This window comes from Euprymna scolopes, chromosome 2 (assembly GCF_053919585.1).
Source record: "Euprymna scolopes isolate OS-2025 chromosome 2, ASM5391958v1, whole genome shotgun sequence".
NCBI lineage: Eukaryota > Metazoa > Mollusca > Cephalopoda > Sepiida > Sepiolidae > Euprymna > Euprymna scolopes.
This window is the reverse complement of record NC_136483.1, coordinates 84,273,737-84,291,629: the sequence shown is the minus strand read 5'-3', so window position 1 is coordinate 84,291,629 and position 17,893 is coordinate 84,273,737. Positions and strand designations below refer to the sequence as shown.

Genomic DNA, 17,893 nt, shown 5'->3' with positions numbered 1-17,893 from the left:
GATTTTGAAGCATGAAAATGTTACTTTTGTATTTAATATTTTTATTATTTTTTATATTTCAAGCGGACATCCGCTCTTGGTCACAAAAAAGTATTGAAATGAATGTGTGCAGACAGTTATAGGCATGGCACTGACATGACTGTTCCGATCTGTACTTATTAAATCTAAAACATCCTCAGGTAAAATGCTAAACTTTCAAAGGTAAAGATTTGCAAAACTGCTTGTTTACGCATGTTTCAAACCCATCTTTATTAATTAAGGCAAAAACAAAGCGTGAAAGCATCCAGGATTGTCCATATGTCCCTATCAAAGTACTCTGTCAATTTTCAGTCTACAGACTCGATATTTGACATAAGGGGTATTGAGATTTGGGAAAACCTTTTTAATTGGTTTTCAACCAGAAATTTGGCTGTCAAGGGGTCAAAGTTCAATGATTTGATCTTTGAAAAATGGTTGAAATCGCCCTAAACTCTAGACCCAAAACTGAAGAGCCAGTGCTCAAAACAACGAGATATTATAATAAGGCTGACTGGAAAGCCATCAGGGAACTAATTAGAGATGCTCCATGGAAAAATATTTTTTCTCTCCCTGCTGAACAATGTGCAAACGAGACCACTGACTGGTTCAAAACTGCAATTGAAGCGCATGTTCCCATGCGGAAATTTTATAGTAAGCCCCACTCTCCCCAATGGTTTACGTCGACTTGTGCAACTGCCATTGCTCAAAAGCAGCATGCATACCGTAGGTTTAACCGACATAAGTCTAGTTCAAACAGACTGAAGTATATAGAAGCTAGAAATAACGTTAAGAAAGAATTAGCGACAGCTAAGAGAGAATTTACGGAAACCACTAAAAAGCGCATCGAAGCACAAAAACTAGGAACTCGAGACTTCTGGAAAATCTACAACAGTGTAGTAAATAATGGGCAATCAACCATTCCCCCACTAACCAACAATCACGAGGTTGTCTCCTCAGCAACCGACAAGGCTAACATGCTTGCCAGTCGGTTTGCCTCAAACTCCACACTGGACCCTTCCAACCACCCCCTACCTGACTTTCCTAAGCGGACAGACGCCACACTAGACGATCTGAAAACTACCCCTGCTCAGGTGCATGCTATCATAAAAAACCTTGATACCTCAAAAGCATGTGGACCTGATCTTATCCCAGCTGTGCTATTAAAAAAGTGCTCAGCCGAAGTAGCTTCAGTTCTCTCCAAACTCTACAACAAATGCCTTAATGAAGCTTGCTTTCCGGTCTGTTGGAAAACTGCTTCTGTTGTACCAGTATTCAAGAATTCTGGCGAAAGGACAGACCCATCAAATTATCGCCCCATTAGCCTCCTCCCACTTTTTGCCAAAATATTTGAGACCATAATTAACCATGCTCTAGTCCATCATCTTACAGATGCTAAACTACTGACTGACAAACAATATGGATTTAGACAAGCCCGTTCCACAGCAGACATCCTAACTGTGATCTCTGAATGTATATACCATTCACTGGACAACACGGGGGAGGGCAGAGCGGTAGCTCTAGATATATCTAAGGCTTTTGACAGGGTATGGCATGAGGGTCTCCTCAGTAAAATCAGATCATACAGTATCACTGGTAGAATACTTAACATAATTAAATCCTTCTTAGATAAGAGAAAAATCCAGGTTGTCCTCGACGGTCGTTTATCTAAACAATATGATATAAATGTGGGGGTGCCCCAGGGTTCTATCCTTGGACCTCTATTGTTCCTGATATTCATAAATGACCTCCCCGACAACATTGCCTCTGAGATGGGTATATATGCTGATGACACTACACTCTATGGCAGGCACGACAGGAAGACGAATGAACACATTTCTAAAGAAATGGCAGAAACACTAGAGGAAGACCTCCAATCTCTAGTGGAATGGGGACAAAAGTGGTTGGTCGCGTTCAATGCTGCCAAGACTAAACTAGTTTCATTCAATAATTACAAGAAACCCTCTCTACCACCCATAGCAATGGCCAACGACTCTTTATCTGAGAGTCCATCTTTCAAACTCCTTGGCCTAACGTTCACCGGAAACATGAGTTGGAACAATTACATTGAAGGCATTGCCAGGGCCGCTGCAAGAAAGGTAGGCTCTCTCTACCGTGCTAGAAATCTACTAACACCCGAAAGTATCCTGTACCTCTATAAGGCCACCATTCGCCCATGTATGGAGTATTGCTGCCACATCTGGGCTGGTGCATCTGCTACTAGTCTCTCGCTCCTTGACAAGGTTCAAAAGAGAGTCGCAAACCTGATAGGCCCTGAACTGGCATCTAAGCTTCAGCCTCTGTCCCATCGACGAAATGTTGCATCCCTCTGCCTTTTCTACAAGTATTTTAGTGGTGAATGCTCTGACGAACTGCAATCACTTGTGCCCCCACGACGTGTGCACCCTCGACAAACCTGACAGGCTACTAAATCCCACCCCCACACTGTAGAGATCCCTAGATGTAAAAGATCTTTTTACTCCAATAGTTTCTTCCCCAGAACCGCTAGACTCTGGAATTCCATCCCAGGTCCCTGCTTCCCCAACAGTACTGACGTGCAGAAGTTCAAGTGTAACGTGAACCGACACCTTGCTGCCCAAATCCCTACATAGTACCCCAGTAGTTGTTGCCCCTGATAGTAGCCCCCTACACCAAAGTGGCAATTTGCCTTGTTTGGGGTGAAAATGTAATAAAAAAAAAAAAAAAAAAAAAAAACCTCTACTAAACTCCTCCACAATTTTGCATCTAAACACTTGAAATTTTAGATGTTACTTGAACATGGATCAAACTTTTTAATTTGATTTGAGCCCAAAATAATAAATGTTGAGGGGTCAAAGTTTAAAAAAAAAATTGACCTCTGCGGTCTCTACCAAATTACTCAGCCAATTTTCGGTCTAAATATTTGAAATTTTACATAAAGTGTATTCGGACAGGTTTTAGGCCGAAAATTTGGCTGCCAAGGGCTCAAAGTTTAAAAGATTTAACCTTTGCGTCTCTAGCAAACTATTCAACCAATTTTGGGTCTAAACATTTGAAATTTTAAATAAAGGGTATTCAGATATGCAACAAGCTTTATAATCAGTTTTTGGGCGAAAATTTGGCTGTCAATTTTGGGTCTGAACACTTGAAATTTTAGATGTAGATTACCTGGATACAAGTCAAACTTTTAATATATATACATATCCATATAAAGTTATGAACAGTACATAGGGCCTGAGCAAAGCCGGGCTGAACTGCTAGTTGTTACAAAGACTTCCTCTCTTCTGAAAATGATGTAATATAACTCTAAGTAAGACAGAACCCACTGATAGTCTTGATCCCAAGTAATTCTGTTCCTCTCTTTAGCTTTCACAATCATGAAGAGAAGAGATGTTAGTAAAAAAAATCAAAGTATGGAAAAAAAACGATGTTAATAACAAAAGATTTATTACTCCCAAATAACACTGAGTAGAACAAGAGTTTGTTGCACTCTAATACACTGCAAAGTTCGTGTGTAGAGGGGGGGGAGTTCATGGTACTGCCCCCAAAAAGTCTGGTTAGAAAAAATAGCTCCAATAACAGTATAGTGCAATGGCCCATACCCCTTCATCTTTCATTCCTACATCCTATTCACTGTAAATGTACATACAAGCCCCCCACCCCACCCCACACACACACACTTCCTCATGCAGGAGAGGAGGGGGTGCTAAACAAAACTAGGGCTTCGAAAACTGTAACTGAACACAATCTGCTTATCTGCTAAGGAGACCTTTCTCCTTATGTGTCAGTTTGGACTCCCACCCATGATTCAACTTCTTGTCATTCATATCTATTCTACTTGCTTTTAATGGAATTTTCCATTCTCTTATGTTATTTTAAACTTGTGAGGGTGAGGAAAAAATATTAACCTAAGCTTGTTTTTACAGACTTGCATCTAAATATTATTACATTAGCTGCAAATGTACATTTAATTGTATTTTGTAAATACTATGATATATTTGAGATGAGGATTGATAATTATTTTTTGTATTATTTGGACTATTATTCTCATCTTGGTTATTTTTTTTTGTTTTTGTTTTTTGTTGTTGTTTTTTTTTTCCTCTTTTTTTCTCTTTTTTTTTTTTTTCTTTTCACAACGTTTCAGCTGATATAACCTCCGATCATCTTCAGGTGCATTCATATATAAACCCCAGAATGGACCCCGGAGTTAATAAGACTTGGCGCTATTTGCGTTCTAAATTTCTAACAGCTGTGTTCGTTGAGAAAGCAAATAGTTTTCACTATTCACCAATAAGTTGCAGTGTGAATGCACCTGAAGATGACCGGAGGTTACATCGACTGAAACGTTGTGGAAAAAAAACAACTAAGATGAGAATAATAGTTCAAATAAAAAAAAAAAAAACTTTTTCTAGTTTTTATAAAAAGGATATAACTATTTCAGGATTATTGAAAGAAAGTGAAAACTAAATTTTTATATAAAATTAGTCCCAGTATTGGCCGAAGAAATTCCATTTCGCAAATTGAGATGAACGGTTTTCAGCAACAAAATCTCTTATATGTATGACTATTTTTTTAGAGACCGGCATAACGGGTTTAATGTAGGAAATTATTAAATCTTTTAAAGTGGACTTAATTTTCTATAAAATAAATAAAATATATTATCCAATAACTTACCAAAGTACAATATTAGTAACACTAGGAAGCATTACAACCCATGTTGTGCATATCTACTTTCCTTTTGGATAATTCTACTCAATCATTTGAAATAATTAATAAACTAAAGAATCTATAAATATTTTGATTTCCAGATTTAGATAATGCAGATGAAATATTTTTAAAATAATGCTTACCTGAATAATATAACTACAAAAAAAAAAAAGATACTACATATAATTTACATGTATACATTTGATTCAACTATTTATTCTGATTATATAAATAATTTAAATTCTAATGGTGCAGAGAGACAGAAATAAGTAGCCACAGTTAGCATGTGCCCACTGTAAGGAAACAGTGACGTGCAAATCTCAAGTCGTTTGAGTATGAGGTGAGTCATAATGCAAATTTAGGCGTTAAAAATTGCAGAATAAAAGATGGATGTTTTTTGCTGAAGAGACTTTTTGAATGGCACATTGTTTGCAAGTGTTTTGTTGTTAGTGAAAAAGAAATAAGAGGGATGCTGCTTATGCAAAAAAATAAAAACATAAACATCCTCATCGTTGGTGAAGAAAACAACAGTTTGGTTAGCGTGCATGTTTTTTCAACTTGAAGTAATTTATGTGCCTGAAATAGGAATTAATTACCCAAATACATCTTTCAGTCACGTAAATTATAAATATACATGGTGGAACAACAAATTTGTTTCCCTAAAAAAAAAAAAACATAACAGCTTTATTTTAAAACTTTTATTGAAAAAATCTATTCAGGTAACTTGATTATGTTGTTTGAGCTGATATCTACTCAATGTAGCTACCTTCAGCCTCAATGACCACCTCGATACAGGGCCAGAACTGGGAGCATGCCTTTTTCACAAGTGCTGGCGGATGGCAGCGATCAGGCTGTCTTTGGTGTTGTGGGAGATCATAGTGGTGATGTTCTTGATGTATGGCCAAATGAAGTAGTCTAGCGGGTTCAGGTTGGGGAACAAAGTCATAGCACTCCTTCTGAAGCCAAGCCTGGGTATCTTTGGACTTTTGGATAGGCGTGGAGTCCTACTACCACACCAAGAGTCTGCCAATGGTCACCTGATTGCACTTGGATCGGTAGAGAGCATGATTTGTACAGCGGTACATCTCCCATCTCACTCGTTGAACATTGTGTTACTTTCAGACATGATAGAAGGCTCCTATCGCTCTTGAGATTTTTACACAGCTGGCCAACTAGTAGATGGTCTGCAACTTTCATCAATTGGAAATGAAATTACGTCGTCTTCTCTATGGCGACAATTTTATTTGATTAATCTGATATTTATTCTAAGAAAATCCTCTACCTTATAATTTTTTACCCATTAGCTGTAAATTTAAGAGCAAACTTAACCAAAGCAACAACTCCCCTTTAATTAAAACTCTTCACTACAGGAGCGACTGCAGATGAATGTGAATATGCACAGTTTTATGTTGCTGGGATTCTTTTAGTGATTTTTTTTTTCTTCTGTTTTACTTTGTGTTTTATTGCTTGATGTTGTTTTAAATAAATTATAATTTTTTATATAATTTATACCCTTTCTCTCACACGTATTTGTGTGCATATCGTCATCCATTGAAAAATAAACACAAGTGGACAAAAAATGAATTAATGTGTGATTTGCTCTATAGATTTGAAATTTAGTATACAGGGTATTCAGACATGTGGAAAACTTTTTAATCGGTTTTCATTCGCTAAAAAGGGGTGTTAACTGATCAAAATTGAAAAATTGGTATTTTGGGGGGGGGGGTCATTCCATTTTTATGTTTTTCAACTGTTTCACACTGCACATGTGCAATTCGTTGACATGACAGCTTCCTTATGTTAAGAATAATTAGGTTTGAAAACACTTTTTAAAGACCATAGCAAGCTGGTTTAATGGTTATCATACTTGACTTGCTGTCTTTAGGTTTTGGTTTCGATCTCAGCTTGAGTTTTTTTTTTTTTTTTTTTTACTTACGAGAAGTGAACTGTTTAGAAAAAAAATAATACTCATATGCACGTCTCAGTTTTTTTTTGTTTTTTTTTTTCTTAAATTACATTTAATACCGAGCAAGGCAGGGTACATTTACTAGTGTGTGAAAGAGGTGCAGTTTTCCCCCTTTGGACCAAAATACCATAGGTTTACAACAGATTGCACATAAAAATTTATTATGTTTACGCTAGTCATCATTACCTTATTTAACTATAGAACACCATTACATACACATTATTTCGTAATATTAAAACTTATATTTATTCCTAGGAGCATCATCTTCATCGTCATAACCTGCAGAGGAAGTAACTCAAATTTCTCCCTCTCTATCATAAGTCCTCTTACAACCCTATTCAACACAGCATGCATTTCCTAAGTCTAAACCGTCATTAACTGACTAGTAATTTCTTATGCATCACATACTTTTAACGTTTTACCACAACTCAAATAATGATTTCTCCTTCCTACCATTCCTCACAATCTCATTGGTTGACATCTACATATTCAACCATTCCAGATTGACTAAAACATCATTCAAAAAAGAATGCTACAGAGATTAACACAAACATAGCTTCCCCGAGTCGTATTATTACATATTAAATACCCCGATTACAAACTTTGTTATCTCAAAAGAAAAAAATTGCTTCGCACTACATTTTTAATTATTTCCATCCTCATTACTAGGAAACAAATTTCTAGGTTTATTGCTTATTTGTCGTGTTATTTTAACAAACGCAAATTGGAGTTTTATATTTTCATTGGTGTTTACATTTATTTCAGGTACAGTGACAAATAATTGTTAATTATATTTTATTTTATTAATAAACATATAGTGACAAATAATTGTTAATTATATTTTATTTCATTAATAAACATATAGTGACAAATAATTATTAATCATATTTTATTTTAGCAATAAAGATAACAAGACAGTAATTCGTGTTTACTAAATGGTTATTACGGACGCTTTAGAAAAAGATTTTGTCTAAACTTTTCTCTGCATTGGCGATTCGATTTTTAAGTTTTCACGTTTGTTTACATTATAACTGCTTCACAGACTATCAATGGCTAAAATTAAATAACGCTATTATTTCACATGCTAAGAAGTGGTTAACAATTCAAATTAACCTTTTATTTTAGTTATAAAGATACAGCAATAATATTTCTAGAAACACCTGGGATAATATTTTGATTCATTTGGTTTTTGAGTTTCCAATTCGATTTATGTTTGCATGTTTGTTTATATATCCAAACTATACATGGATAAAATTACATCATGCTATTTTTACGCATGTGAGGATGTCATTAAATTTTAATTAAACTTAACCACGTTATTTAACAAGTAAAAAAAGGGGGGGGGTAAATATGAGGATTCTTTCCACCTTCGACCAATCCTTTAAAATTACGACTTATGTGTTTTCCAGGGTGCTGAGAACAAAAATCACGTTTAAAATTCCGGCAAACAAGTAGCTTCAAATATATGAAGAACTGTTAGTTTCAAAAAAGGTTTTCGGAGCGCTGAAAATAAAAATAACATTTAAAATTCTGGCCAACACGTAGTTTCACAAATATTAAATACTGTTAAAGTAGGGGATCACTTGTATATAATAATTTAACATAAAATGAATACCCACTTTATGGGCACCTTTGGGGGGGGGGGCAACATACAATGAACACAATTTACCATAAACTTAGCACCCAGCTTTAGGGGTGGGGGGGTACCAGGCATTAATAATAATCAATTTGACGTGCATCAACCCCAAACAAAAAAAGTGGGTGCTTATTTTATGTTAAATTGTGCTCATTGTACGTTTACACACTCCCCCCACCCCCGAAAAAAATGTGTCCATAAAGTGGGTGCTCATTTCGCATTAAATTATTATAGAAAAGTGATTCGCCGCTTTTTAGAAGCTAACATTTATTTATATCTTGGAAACTACTCTTATGTCGAATTTTCATACGTTATTTTTTTGTTTTCAGCACCCCTGAAAACTTTTAAAAGTGGTAATTTTAAAGGATTTTTCGAGGGTGGAAAGATTCTTCATATTTACCAAAAAAAGAAATAATGCCAGATGAAGTTTTACGAGTAAATGTGCTTCATTTTATAATTTATAATTAAAAGCGTTGAACAAAGTACAATTTTGGGTAATTATTTTTCAATTGGGGAGAGACTTACAATTGAATAAAAAAGAATAGCGTGAAAGTTGAATTCAACCTGAAAACACTAATTACAAATAGCACGGTAACAAACATACATAAGCACCAAATTTTAAAGTAGATATTGATCTCATATGCATATGATGGCAGAGTGCGATACCATATGCCAGCATAACTTGGTGCTTATGAATTTTTCGGTACCGCACAATTTTGAATTAGTTTTTTCAGGTTAAATTCATGTTTTACAATATTTTTTTTTCTTACATTGTAAGGCTGAAGCACAGATTAATTACTAAACACCCTCTTCATGTAAAGAATGGCTTTCAGAATAATATTATTATTTCAGCTTTTCGCATGATCGCATTCATACTGGTGACTACAGGAATTTAGTTCCTTTTAAAGGACAAAGGGTTTGATAGTTTTTGTCACCATAACTCCAGTATTGCCAACTAAAATACCTTGCCCTGAATGTTATCCTAAAAAATACCCTGAACCTTCCAGCACATTTTGTGACAACCCCACCCCCACCCCCAGGCACAAAATGGGGTGTCTAGTCTGAAAACCATTTTTAACATGAGGAGGTTGGAGGCTGGCAAATGTCAAAAACAACAGCCGTATTTAAAATTTTTACATGGGAGGGGGGGGGGCGTGCATGCTACCATCGGGCAATGCCGGTTAACAGGTCCTGCTAGTATATAATATTACTGGCCTGGCAAGACCGCAGGAGAGACAATCGAAGCAGCAAAACTGAAGCTGGCCTGCCAGGACATTATATATACAGATGAAAGCAAATTTGGGCATATTTTATTAGTTTGAAAATAAAGTTTGTTGCCGATTGTCATAATATTTAACCATAGAATAGTAAATCTTCAAAAAGCCTGCAAATTTTCATGTAGTTTCGTCCCATATAACGAAAGATATGAGCATTTTAATATTCAATTTGGCTACCAGTATAGATGCATCCATATATATTATATATATATATATATATATATATATATATATATATATATATATATATATATATATTCCCCAACACCTCTGGCCTTAATAAAAGGTAAACTAAAACTTGCTCCTATAGTTTCAAATGATGTGAAATACAGCAAGAGGAGACTTGATTCCAAATATTTCTCATGTTATATCTCCCCTCTATTGGAAATAGGGTACGATTATGAATATCCCCAGTATCAAATAATCCTTATGCCCTGTGAAATTTATGTATGAAAACCAAAGAGGGGAAATATAACATGAGAAATATTTGAAATCAAGTCTCCCCTTGCTGTTATTTCAGATCATTTGAAACCATAGCAGCAGGTTTTAGTCTCGCCTCCATCAAAACCAGAGGTTTTGGGGAAATATATATGGTAATTTTCAAGAACCTTTCTCTTTTTTACAAGGGATTCACCACTAATCAAGGCCTGAAGGCCACTCAAGAATAAGGAGAAATGAATGTGAAGTGGTAGTGTAGTAATCTTCAATGGTATAGATTGGGTAGAATTTGGATTATTTAAGGAGATTACTCAACAAGAACTTGTTTACATTGAACTTGAAGACGACCATGTTATAAATGGCCGAGAAGCAGGCCAGTGGAATAGTGTTCCACAGGCGGACAGTTCTAGGAAAGAAGCTTTGTTAATGGAATCTGCAGTTAGATTCAGACACAGATAAAGAGTGGAGGAAATTTTTGATAGTGGTTGTAGATAGTCGTGTGTTCCACTGTTTTTGTATGAAGTGTGAACACAGCATACAAAAAAGCTGAAGTGAAGCATATTTTATGTTTGTGAATTTGACCATTTTGCTGGTTTTTTATTTTATGTGTGGTCATGGATTCTTTAGTCTGGTTTGTTCTGGTATGGAGTGATGTAGAAAGCAGAAGAAAAAAATGTTCCCTTGTCAAATCTGATTGTTTGGTGTTGGTTGAGGATTTCTGTGATTGACAAGATTTTCTGATGCATAAAATATTTGAATTGTCCATATCTAAGTTTGGATACATGTGTTAAGTGGGTTTATTTTTTGTTTATGGTTTGTCAATACCTCTGTATTTTAAAGGGGGTGCTTATAGGTGAAGAAAGAATATAAGAAATTTGTAAATGCTCAAAATTGTGATATGAGGTTATGCCCTTAATGTGTGTTTAATTCATGGATTCATTTAATTTTTCTGGTGTTGTGTGAAATAATATGCATCTTATCTTACCTATTGCGTGATTTGGTAATTTATAGTGCCATTCCACTGGTGAATGGGTATTATCACTGATTGCTTTTTGTGTGTGTGTGTTGTTGAACTTCAGCCAAAATTGAGTGCCTGTCTCCCCAACATAATTACCCTCACTGCAATATGTGTAGTAAATATAGTAGATGACGTTAGTACTTAATGTGAGATCAGCGTTTTTGCGTGTAATATGTGAGTTTACTAGAATGGTGGCAGATTCCATAACAATATCTTTGCAGACCTGGAAGCAGGCTTATTGCATGGCAGATTACTTAAGTTATAATTGAATTGTGGTTTTATGTTGGGTGATATGAGGACTGACACAAAAGATTAGCTGTTTGCCTTCTTGCATTTATTAGTGGTGCATTGATGCTAAGGTTTGTTTTGAGGTATAGGAAATATTTTATTAGTATATAGGAGAGGTGTATATATATATATATAATATAAATTTATCATATATTTTTATATATATTCTTCTATTTTAGAACCATTTGAATTAAATAGTAGTAAGGTGCAAAAGATAGCTTTTTCTGTATACTATTGGTCGATTGAGAGCTGGAAAGGTTGGATGACTTAAGAGCACTAAAATATTGGAAGAGTGACATGTATGATGACGATTTGTGCCTGATTAAAAAATTTTGAAATTTTAACTGAGATGTGAGCTGGAGAATTGTGACATGTAGAAACAATGGCTAGCAGGAAGGATCAGAATTATGACTGTCTGTACAATGAAAGTCATAAAAGCTACAAATAAAGATTTGGCAAGATTCAGGCAAGACAATGTGAATGTTGGCAAGATAGATGGATGTCAAAGTGATGACTGAAGAAAACCCTAAATGCTGCTACGCGTATAATATGACATGCATGGGCCAACTCTTTACTGCCAAATCCCAAGAGAACTGTCTTACATAAGCCAAGAAACTCAAAGTCAAACACTCAGTTGAGTCAAGAATGTTGTTTTCCTTTAATAAAAACTTTTACACAAACCGAACACATATATAATGCGCAGATCAATTAATGGATAGCGGACAGTCCCTGTGAAGAATTGTGCATCATAAAGACTAAATACCTTGATACTGATGATCTTTGAATGTTTTTAATGAAGGCCACATTATGCTGTGAGTGTATTCCAAACAAAGTCAATATTATGCCACTCTACATCTTAGCAAAGAACTAAATTAAGTTGCTTTCTATCATTGACAATCATTGGGTGGAGGAAGCGACTATTGAAAGGGCATACATGTGGCAGCAGGACAGACTCTGCTCCTTGTTACACCAGAAATTAGTGAACAATATTCTTTGAGAAATACATATCAAATTATGAGAATATATATTCCTTGTTAGTCAAGATATGACATTTTTTTCTTTCTCTGTCAAATTATGAAGTCTATGTTACGCATAACTCTCAGATTTTTAAACTTTCCCCAATTATTTGTATCATAAAAATTAGACATTCTTGAAGAGTTGAGCTTGTAACTACAAGCAGTTTTTGAAATATTGCATTTTTAAGATTTTCAGTACATCACTAAAGACCTCAAGATCATAACACTTGAAAATTACATTTTTTATGCATAAAAAGAATTCTAAACTAGCTAAAAAAATTATAAATTCGTACAGGTAAGGTTTTTTGCACAAAGAATTAAAAATTACACTTAAAATCTATAACATATATACACACACACACACACACACACACACACACACACACACACACACTCTAGCCCCCCCCCCCATACGATCACATGTTTTGCAGTTAAAAATGATCAGAATATCCACACAAATTTCTTTTAATTGGAGTCTGAAATACATTACTCACTCTCTCCACCAGGTAAGTACTGATGTAAAGATTGTTCAGGGGCACATGACTTATTTACCTGATTGAAGTTCCTATATCAGTTTTGGTTCTTTTAGTATAGTTGCCCTGCTGAAGTTTTACTTTAGTTGCCTGCCCTGATATTTCACCAATATATATAATCTGACTTTTTTTTTAATTACAAAAAACAAAACCTTGCAATTGATCAATTTTGAAAAAAAAAAAAAATTTTTTTTTCCTCTTCTAGTTTTGCAGGCGATGGTGTCCTGATTTGTTCCATTAGTAATATGCCAGCCCAAATTCCACGCGAAGCAACCGATTTCTTTGGAAGTCAACTCTATCCCCACATCTACGATATGGTTAGTAAGCTGTTTGTTTTTTCTTTTAATCTTAACAATTTCAATGAGTTTTCTAAAACTCATTCAGTTGGGTAATAATTTGTTTATCACCTTCATGAGTCTACAAATTCAAATTGCAATGAGTTTCCTTGGAAATTTAATTTGAATTCGATTGAATGGAAAGCGGTTTCTATTTTGATAAAAATAGATTCTAATATTTTAAGTCTTTTTTTTTTTTAATATTATGAATAATGTCTATTATATTTAGAAAATTATTATATTTGCTGTTCATATAGTTAAGATAGATGGAAAAAAACTTTCATATTCATTTAGATATATGTATATATACAAATCGTTTTTTGTGTGTATGCATATGTATGTATGGATAGGTTTACTAAAAATAAATGAGTTAATAAAGAATATTTTCTTTTATAAAACAAACCTATCAAGATAGGAGCTCTATCAGGTTAAGAGGAGAAATTCATAAATTAAATAAAAAAGATGAGGAATATAAATTATATATTTATTAAATCATCAGGTCAATAAGGATGTGAGGAAAATGGAGAAGAGCTTCTTTGGGCCATGGCCTTTTAAAATTAAATGCTTCTCATCAGAAGAGAAAAACCAGCATTATAACACTATGGTTATACAAAGATAAAACTGGCGCTTGAGAAAAAAAAAATCAATAAAAAAAAATATGGGATGAATTAATGTGTACATTTAAAGGGGATGGAAATGAAAAACGAGGAGTGTTAGTAGAGGAGGAGGTAGACAACGGCAAATAGAGAAAAAAAAAGATGAAAATGTAAGTAAAAAGAGAAACATAATAAAATGGGTGGAGAGAAGGGAAAAAAAGAAAATTTAAATAGAAAAAAGAGAAAGAAAAAAATGTAAAATAAAATAGATAATCCAACCAAAGTCTTTAAACAATTATACACATACATAGATCGTTTACACATCCTAAGTATTAAAAATTAACAATTTTTTAGTGCTTATTCAGATTGGACAAAAAGAAAATGCAGAAAAATCTGTATGATGGACATATCAGTCACAGAACAAAAATGAAATATAAATATTCCAAAGATTACATAATTTGATAAAGTATTTTTTTTTCTTGTATTACAGATCAAATGTGATGCCAAGAATCCTTTTAAAGAATTCACAGGTTCCGATGTGGTAAAAAATGTAAGTAAAAGAAATAAAATCCATTAAAATGGTGCTACCAAATTTAAACTTGTTTTCTTGTCTTGTTTTCTAAATTCATGTTCATACATTCTACATCTGTTAGGAGTGAGGCCCCAATTTCGAAACTTTGCTAAATGCTTAGTTATTCCTTGGTGCCATTACTCTGACTTGGTTTGGAAGGATCTTAAGACAATTTGGTTTCATAAAATGACAACACTTGAATTATTTTAGGCTTTTTTGGCATAAAATGATATTTTCCTATATAGTTTGTAGATTAATTTCTTTTGTAGGTATACATTTTGTAAAAAAAAAAAAATCTATGAATAATAAATTCTATTTAACTAAATAGATGAGACCCTCATAAGTATTACCGCTTTGAGTCGGAGTAGAACTTGGAGTAATAGCAACTTGTATCAATATTTTCTATATAGTTAGATTGTTGAATAAGAAAAGACTTTCTATTAGAGGTTGACGTGTACAAGATATTGTGTCACAGACTGGAAGTCACCAATGACACATAGCAGGTAACCTGATAGAATATTTCTCTTATTTCTGAACCACAAAGGAAAGTAGACATGTTTGGGAACAGAGCTCCCTTCCCCTATTAGGAATGTGTTGGCAGAACCACAGGAAGTATGCATGTGCACTGTAAAAGAAAAGTCCTGAAAGAATTGATAAACCTATATAATTGTGTGCTGTTATTAACTTAAGGAGAGTAGAAAGTGAATCTTGGGTTTACTTTCGGCATCCACCTAACTCTGGCTTCCCTCATTTTGCCCTTTAGTCCTTACATTCCATGAGTAACGTTTTCTGACAAAGGGGGAATAATTGTTGCTTTCTTGGTCAGAATCTATTCCATCTAACACTTTTCACTGGCAATTGAATTGAGCTTCTTTTTTTTTTTTTTAGCTCCTGATGTTAGATAACTGTCTTGAAATGTATTTATAAAATCACTTGGTGTGTGTGTGTGTGTGAGTGTATACTCATTTTTATCAACCTGTTACTTTGATGACATCAACACTCGTCGGATATATGCTATGTTTATCAATAAATGACAAATTGGTTTTATGAAAAGAATGCTGCTTATTTGATACTTGGAGTGTGTGGTTGTAACATGTGGGTGCCTTGTAACTTATTCATTATTATTATATTATTATTATTATCATTACATAAGCTGAAATTGCATTGTTTCTTTGTTTTAGCATTAACGTCTTTCTGCATTAGCGGTTAGAAATTCTAATTTTTTTTTTTTCTTCTGCTATTTTTCTGGAAAGCCCAGTATTGCCCGAGCTCTATTATTTAGCACTTACATCAAGTAGCTTCATGCCTTGTCTGAAGTGATTTCCATTTAAAAAAAAAAACTTTCACAACTACTATTATTAAAACGACATTTGCAACAAAACAAAAGATCTCTCTGCAGTAACTACTATGTGTCATCTATACAACATGACTCCAGCTGTTTATGTGATAAGCCATCATCAGGATAATCTATTGGAGTCAAAGAATTGATTCACCACAGTGCTACAAACTAAAAACTGACTCGAGAATTCTCAAAGTTCCCAAATTTGGGCAGCACTACTAGATGTAATTTTATCTTGTATTTCGGATAAAATAGAATTTTCCATGGTATAACATGAAACTACATCCGATGAAATATTAACATTTATATCATGAAGAACTAAAAATGACGTACATTCAAACTGGGCCATTTTTGAGGGGGTGATGAAAAATATTGCCATAGCTCATAAATATTTCCTCAATTGTAAACATCAGATTCATTTAAAGTTTCTTTGTATATCTGAGAAATCTTTCAAATGTATTTGTTATTTTTTTAAGCTTTTTATTTATTTTTCAGTCAATTATTGCCTCTAATGGTAAACTGACCCCAAACTTCAAATATATCGATGACCTTCGTAACCAATTCAGGTAAATCTGCCAATTAAAAACTTTCTCACAACACATTGCCGATTTTATTATTATATATCTCTATATAAAGTTTGGTTTGTGCATATGTTTATATATTTGTATCTATAGGATTAACTCCTAAACTAATTAACTGCTGCTAGGCATTGATTGGGTTGGGTAATGTGGGCTATATTTTGTACATGAAAGGTTTTTTGTGAAAATTCAGATACCGCAGATATTTGCAAAATTTTGGCAATTGGTATTAGACATCAATTAATAAACATTCCCCAAATTTCAGTTTCCTTGGAATATTTAAGGTTTTTTTTTAGGGGGCATGATATAATAAAAAAAACCCTCCCATTTGAAAATTTAAATATTTCAGATTTGCCTGAAATTTGATCCATATACCTGCAATGTTGATTTTTCAAGATTCTTGGAATTTTAGACATTTTCTAGAATCAAAATGATGTAAATTAGAATAAAAATTCTAGACATAAGATTTAATGTCATTTTGATTGTATTCTGCAAAACTTCAGTTCAGGGAATGTAATGTAGATTATGAGTTAGCAGGGTTCAGGCAATTAATGCGTTGGAAACAAAAAATAGAAGATCCTTTGAACTATTCTGGTGCTTTTTTTTTTTTTTTTTTTTTTTTTTTGCAAACTTTAAATATCTCCATTTCTTTTTACTTACATTTTTTTCTTTACCAAATCCTTCTTTCATTCTATATAAAAAAAAATTTCTAACGGTTTTTAGGAACATACATTTGTCTCTAATAAGTTCAGTAATCTTTTACAACAAAACACGTGTAAGGAATATTTCATTAAAAAAAAAATGAATAAAAACTTATGAGTGTTAATTAAATACATTTTTGGTTTTGAAATGATAACTAATACTGATATATATCTATAAAAGTGAGAATGTGTGTGGGTGTGAGGACAACTGTTAACCTATATACTCGGTGAATTTTTGACCTACAGACTTAAAATTTGGTAAATAGGATATTCAGACACGTGGAAATCTTTTTAATCAGAAAAAAAGAGCTGCTAAAGAAGTCGATCTTTTGTCAACTATTTCACGACTGCACATGCGCGTATCGTTCACATGATAGCTTCCTTATGTTAAGAATAAGTAGGTTTGAAAACACTTATTTAAAGTTCATGGCAAGCTGGCCTAATGGTGATCATACTTGACTCACTGTCTTTAAGTTTGGGTTTCGATCTCAACCTGAGTATTTTTTTATTTTAACCTACAAGAAGTGAACTGTTTAGAAAAAACATAATATTCGCATGTACATGTCTTGGTTTCTTTCCACTTTATTTTTTACTTTTTTTTAAAATAAATTTAACATTACGTTTATTACCAGGCAACGGCGGGTACATCTGCTAGTATGTGTGTGTGTATATATATATATATATATATATATATATATATATCCCATTACATAATCATTGGTGAAAAATTTTTAAAGCTACAAGACAATCCATTTCAAGCTTTTTTTTTTTTTTCTTTTTCTTGTTTTTAAACATTCTTTGAGTTTTTTAAAATTTAATTTCACTGATTATAGATTATTTTATATAAATATTTGATAACGGATTTTTTTTTGACACATTTGACAGTGGATGTATTATAGT

The 17,893-nt window shown here is 33.5% G+C and overlaps 1 protein-coding gene across 1 annotated transcript in view; it reads left to right on the top strand.

The window, feature by feature from the left end:
• LOC145293184 (alpha-aminoadipic semialdehyde synthase, mitochondrial-like) overlaps positions 1–17,893 on the top strand; it is a 192,717-nt gene that overhangs the window by 143,853 nt on the left and 30,971 nt on the right. Inside the window, exons 9-11 of the mRNA XM_080139673.1 lie at positions 13,079–13,190; positions 14,295–14,354; positions 16,210–16,280. Coding sequence (XP_079995799.1) covers positions 13,079–13,190; positions 14,295–14,354; positions 16,210–16,280 — 243 coding nt within the window. The remainder of the gene's footprint in view (positions 1–13,078; positions 13,191–14,294; positions 14,355–16,209; positions 16,281–17,893) is intronic.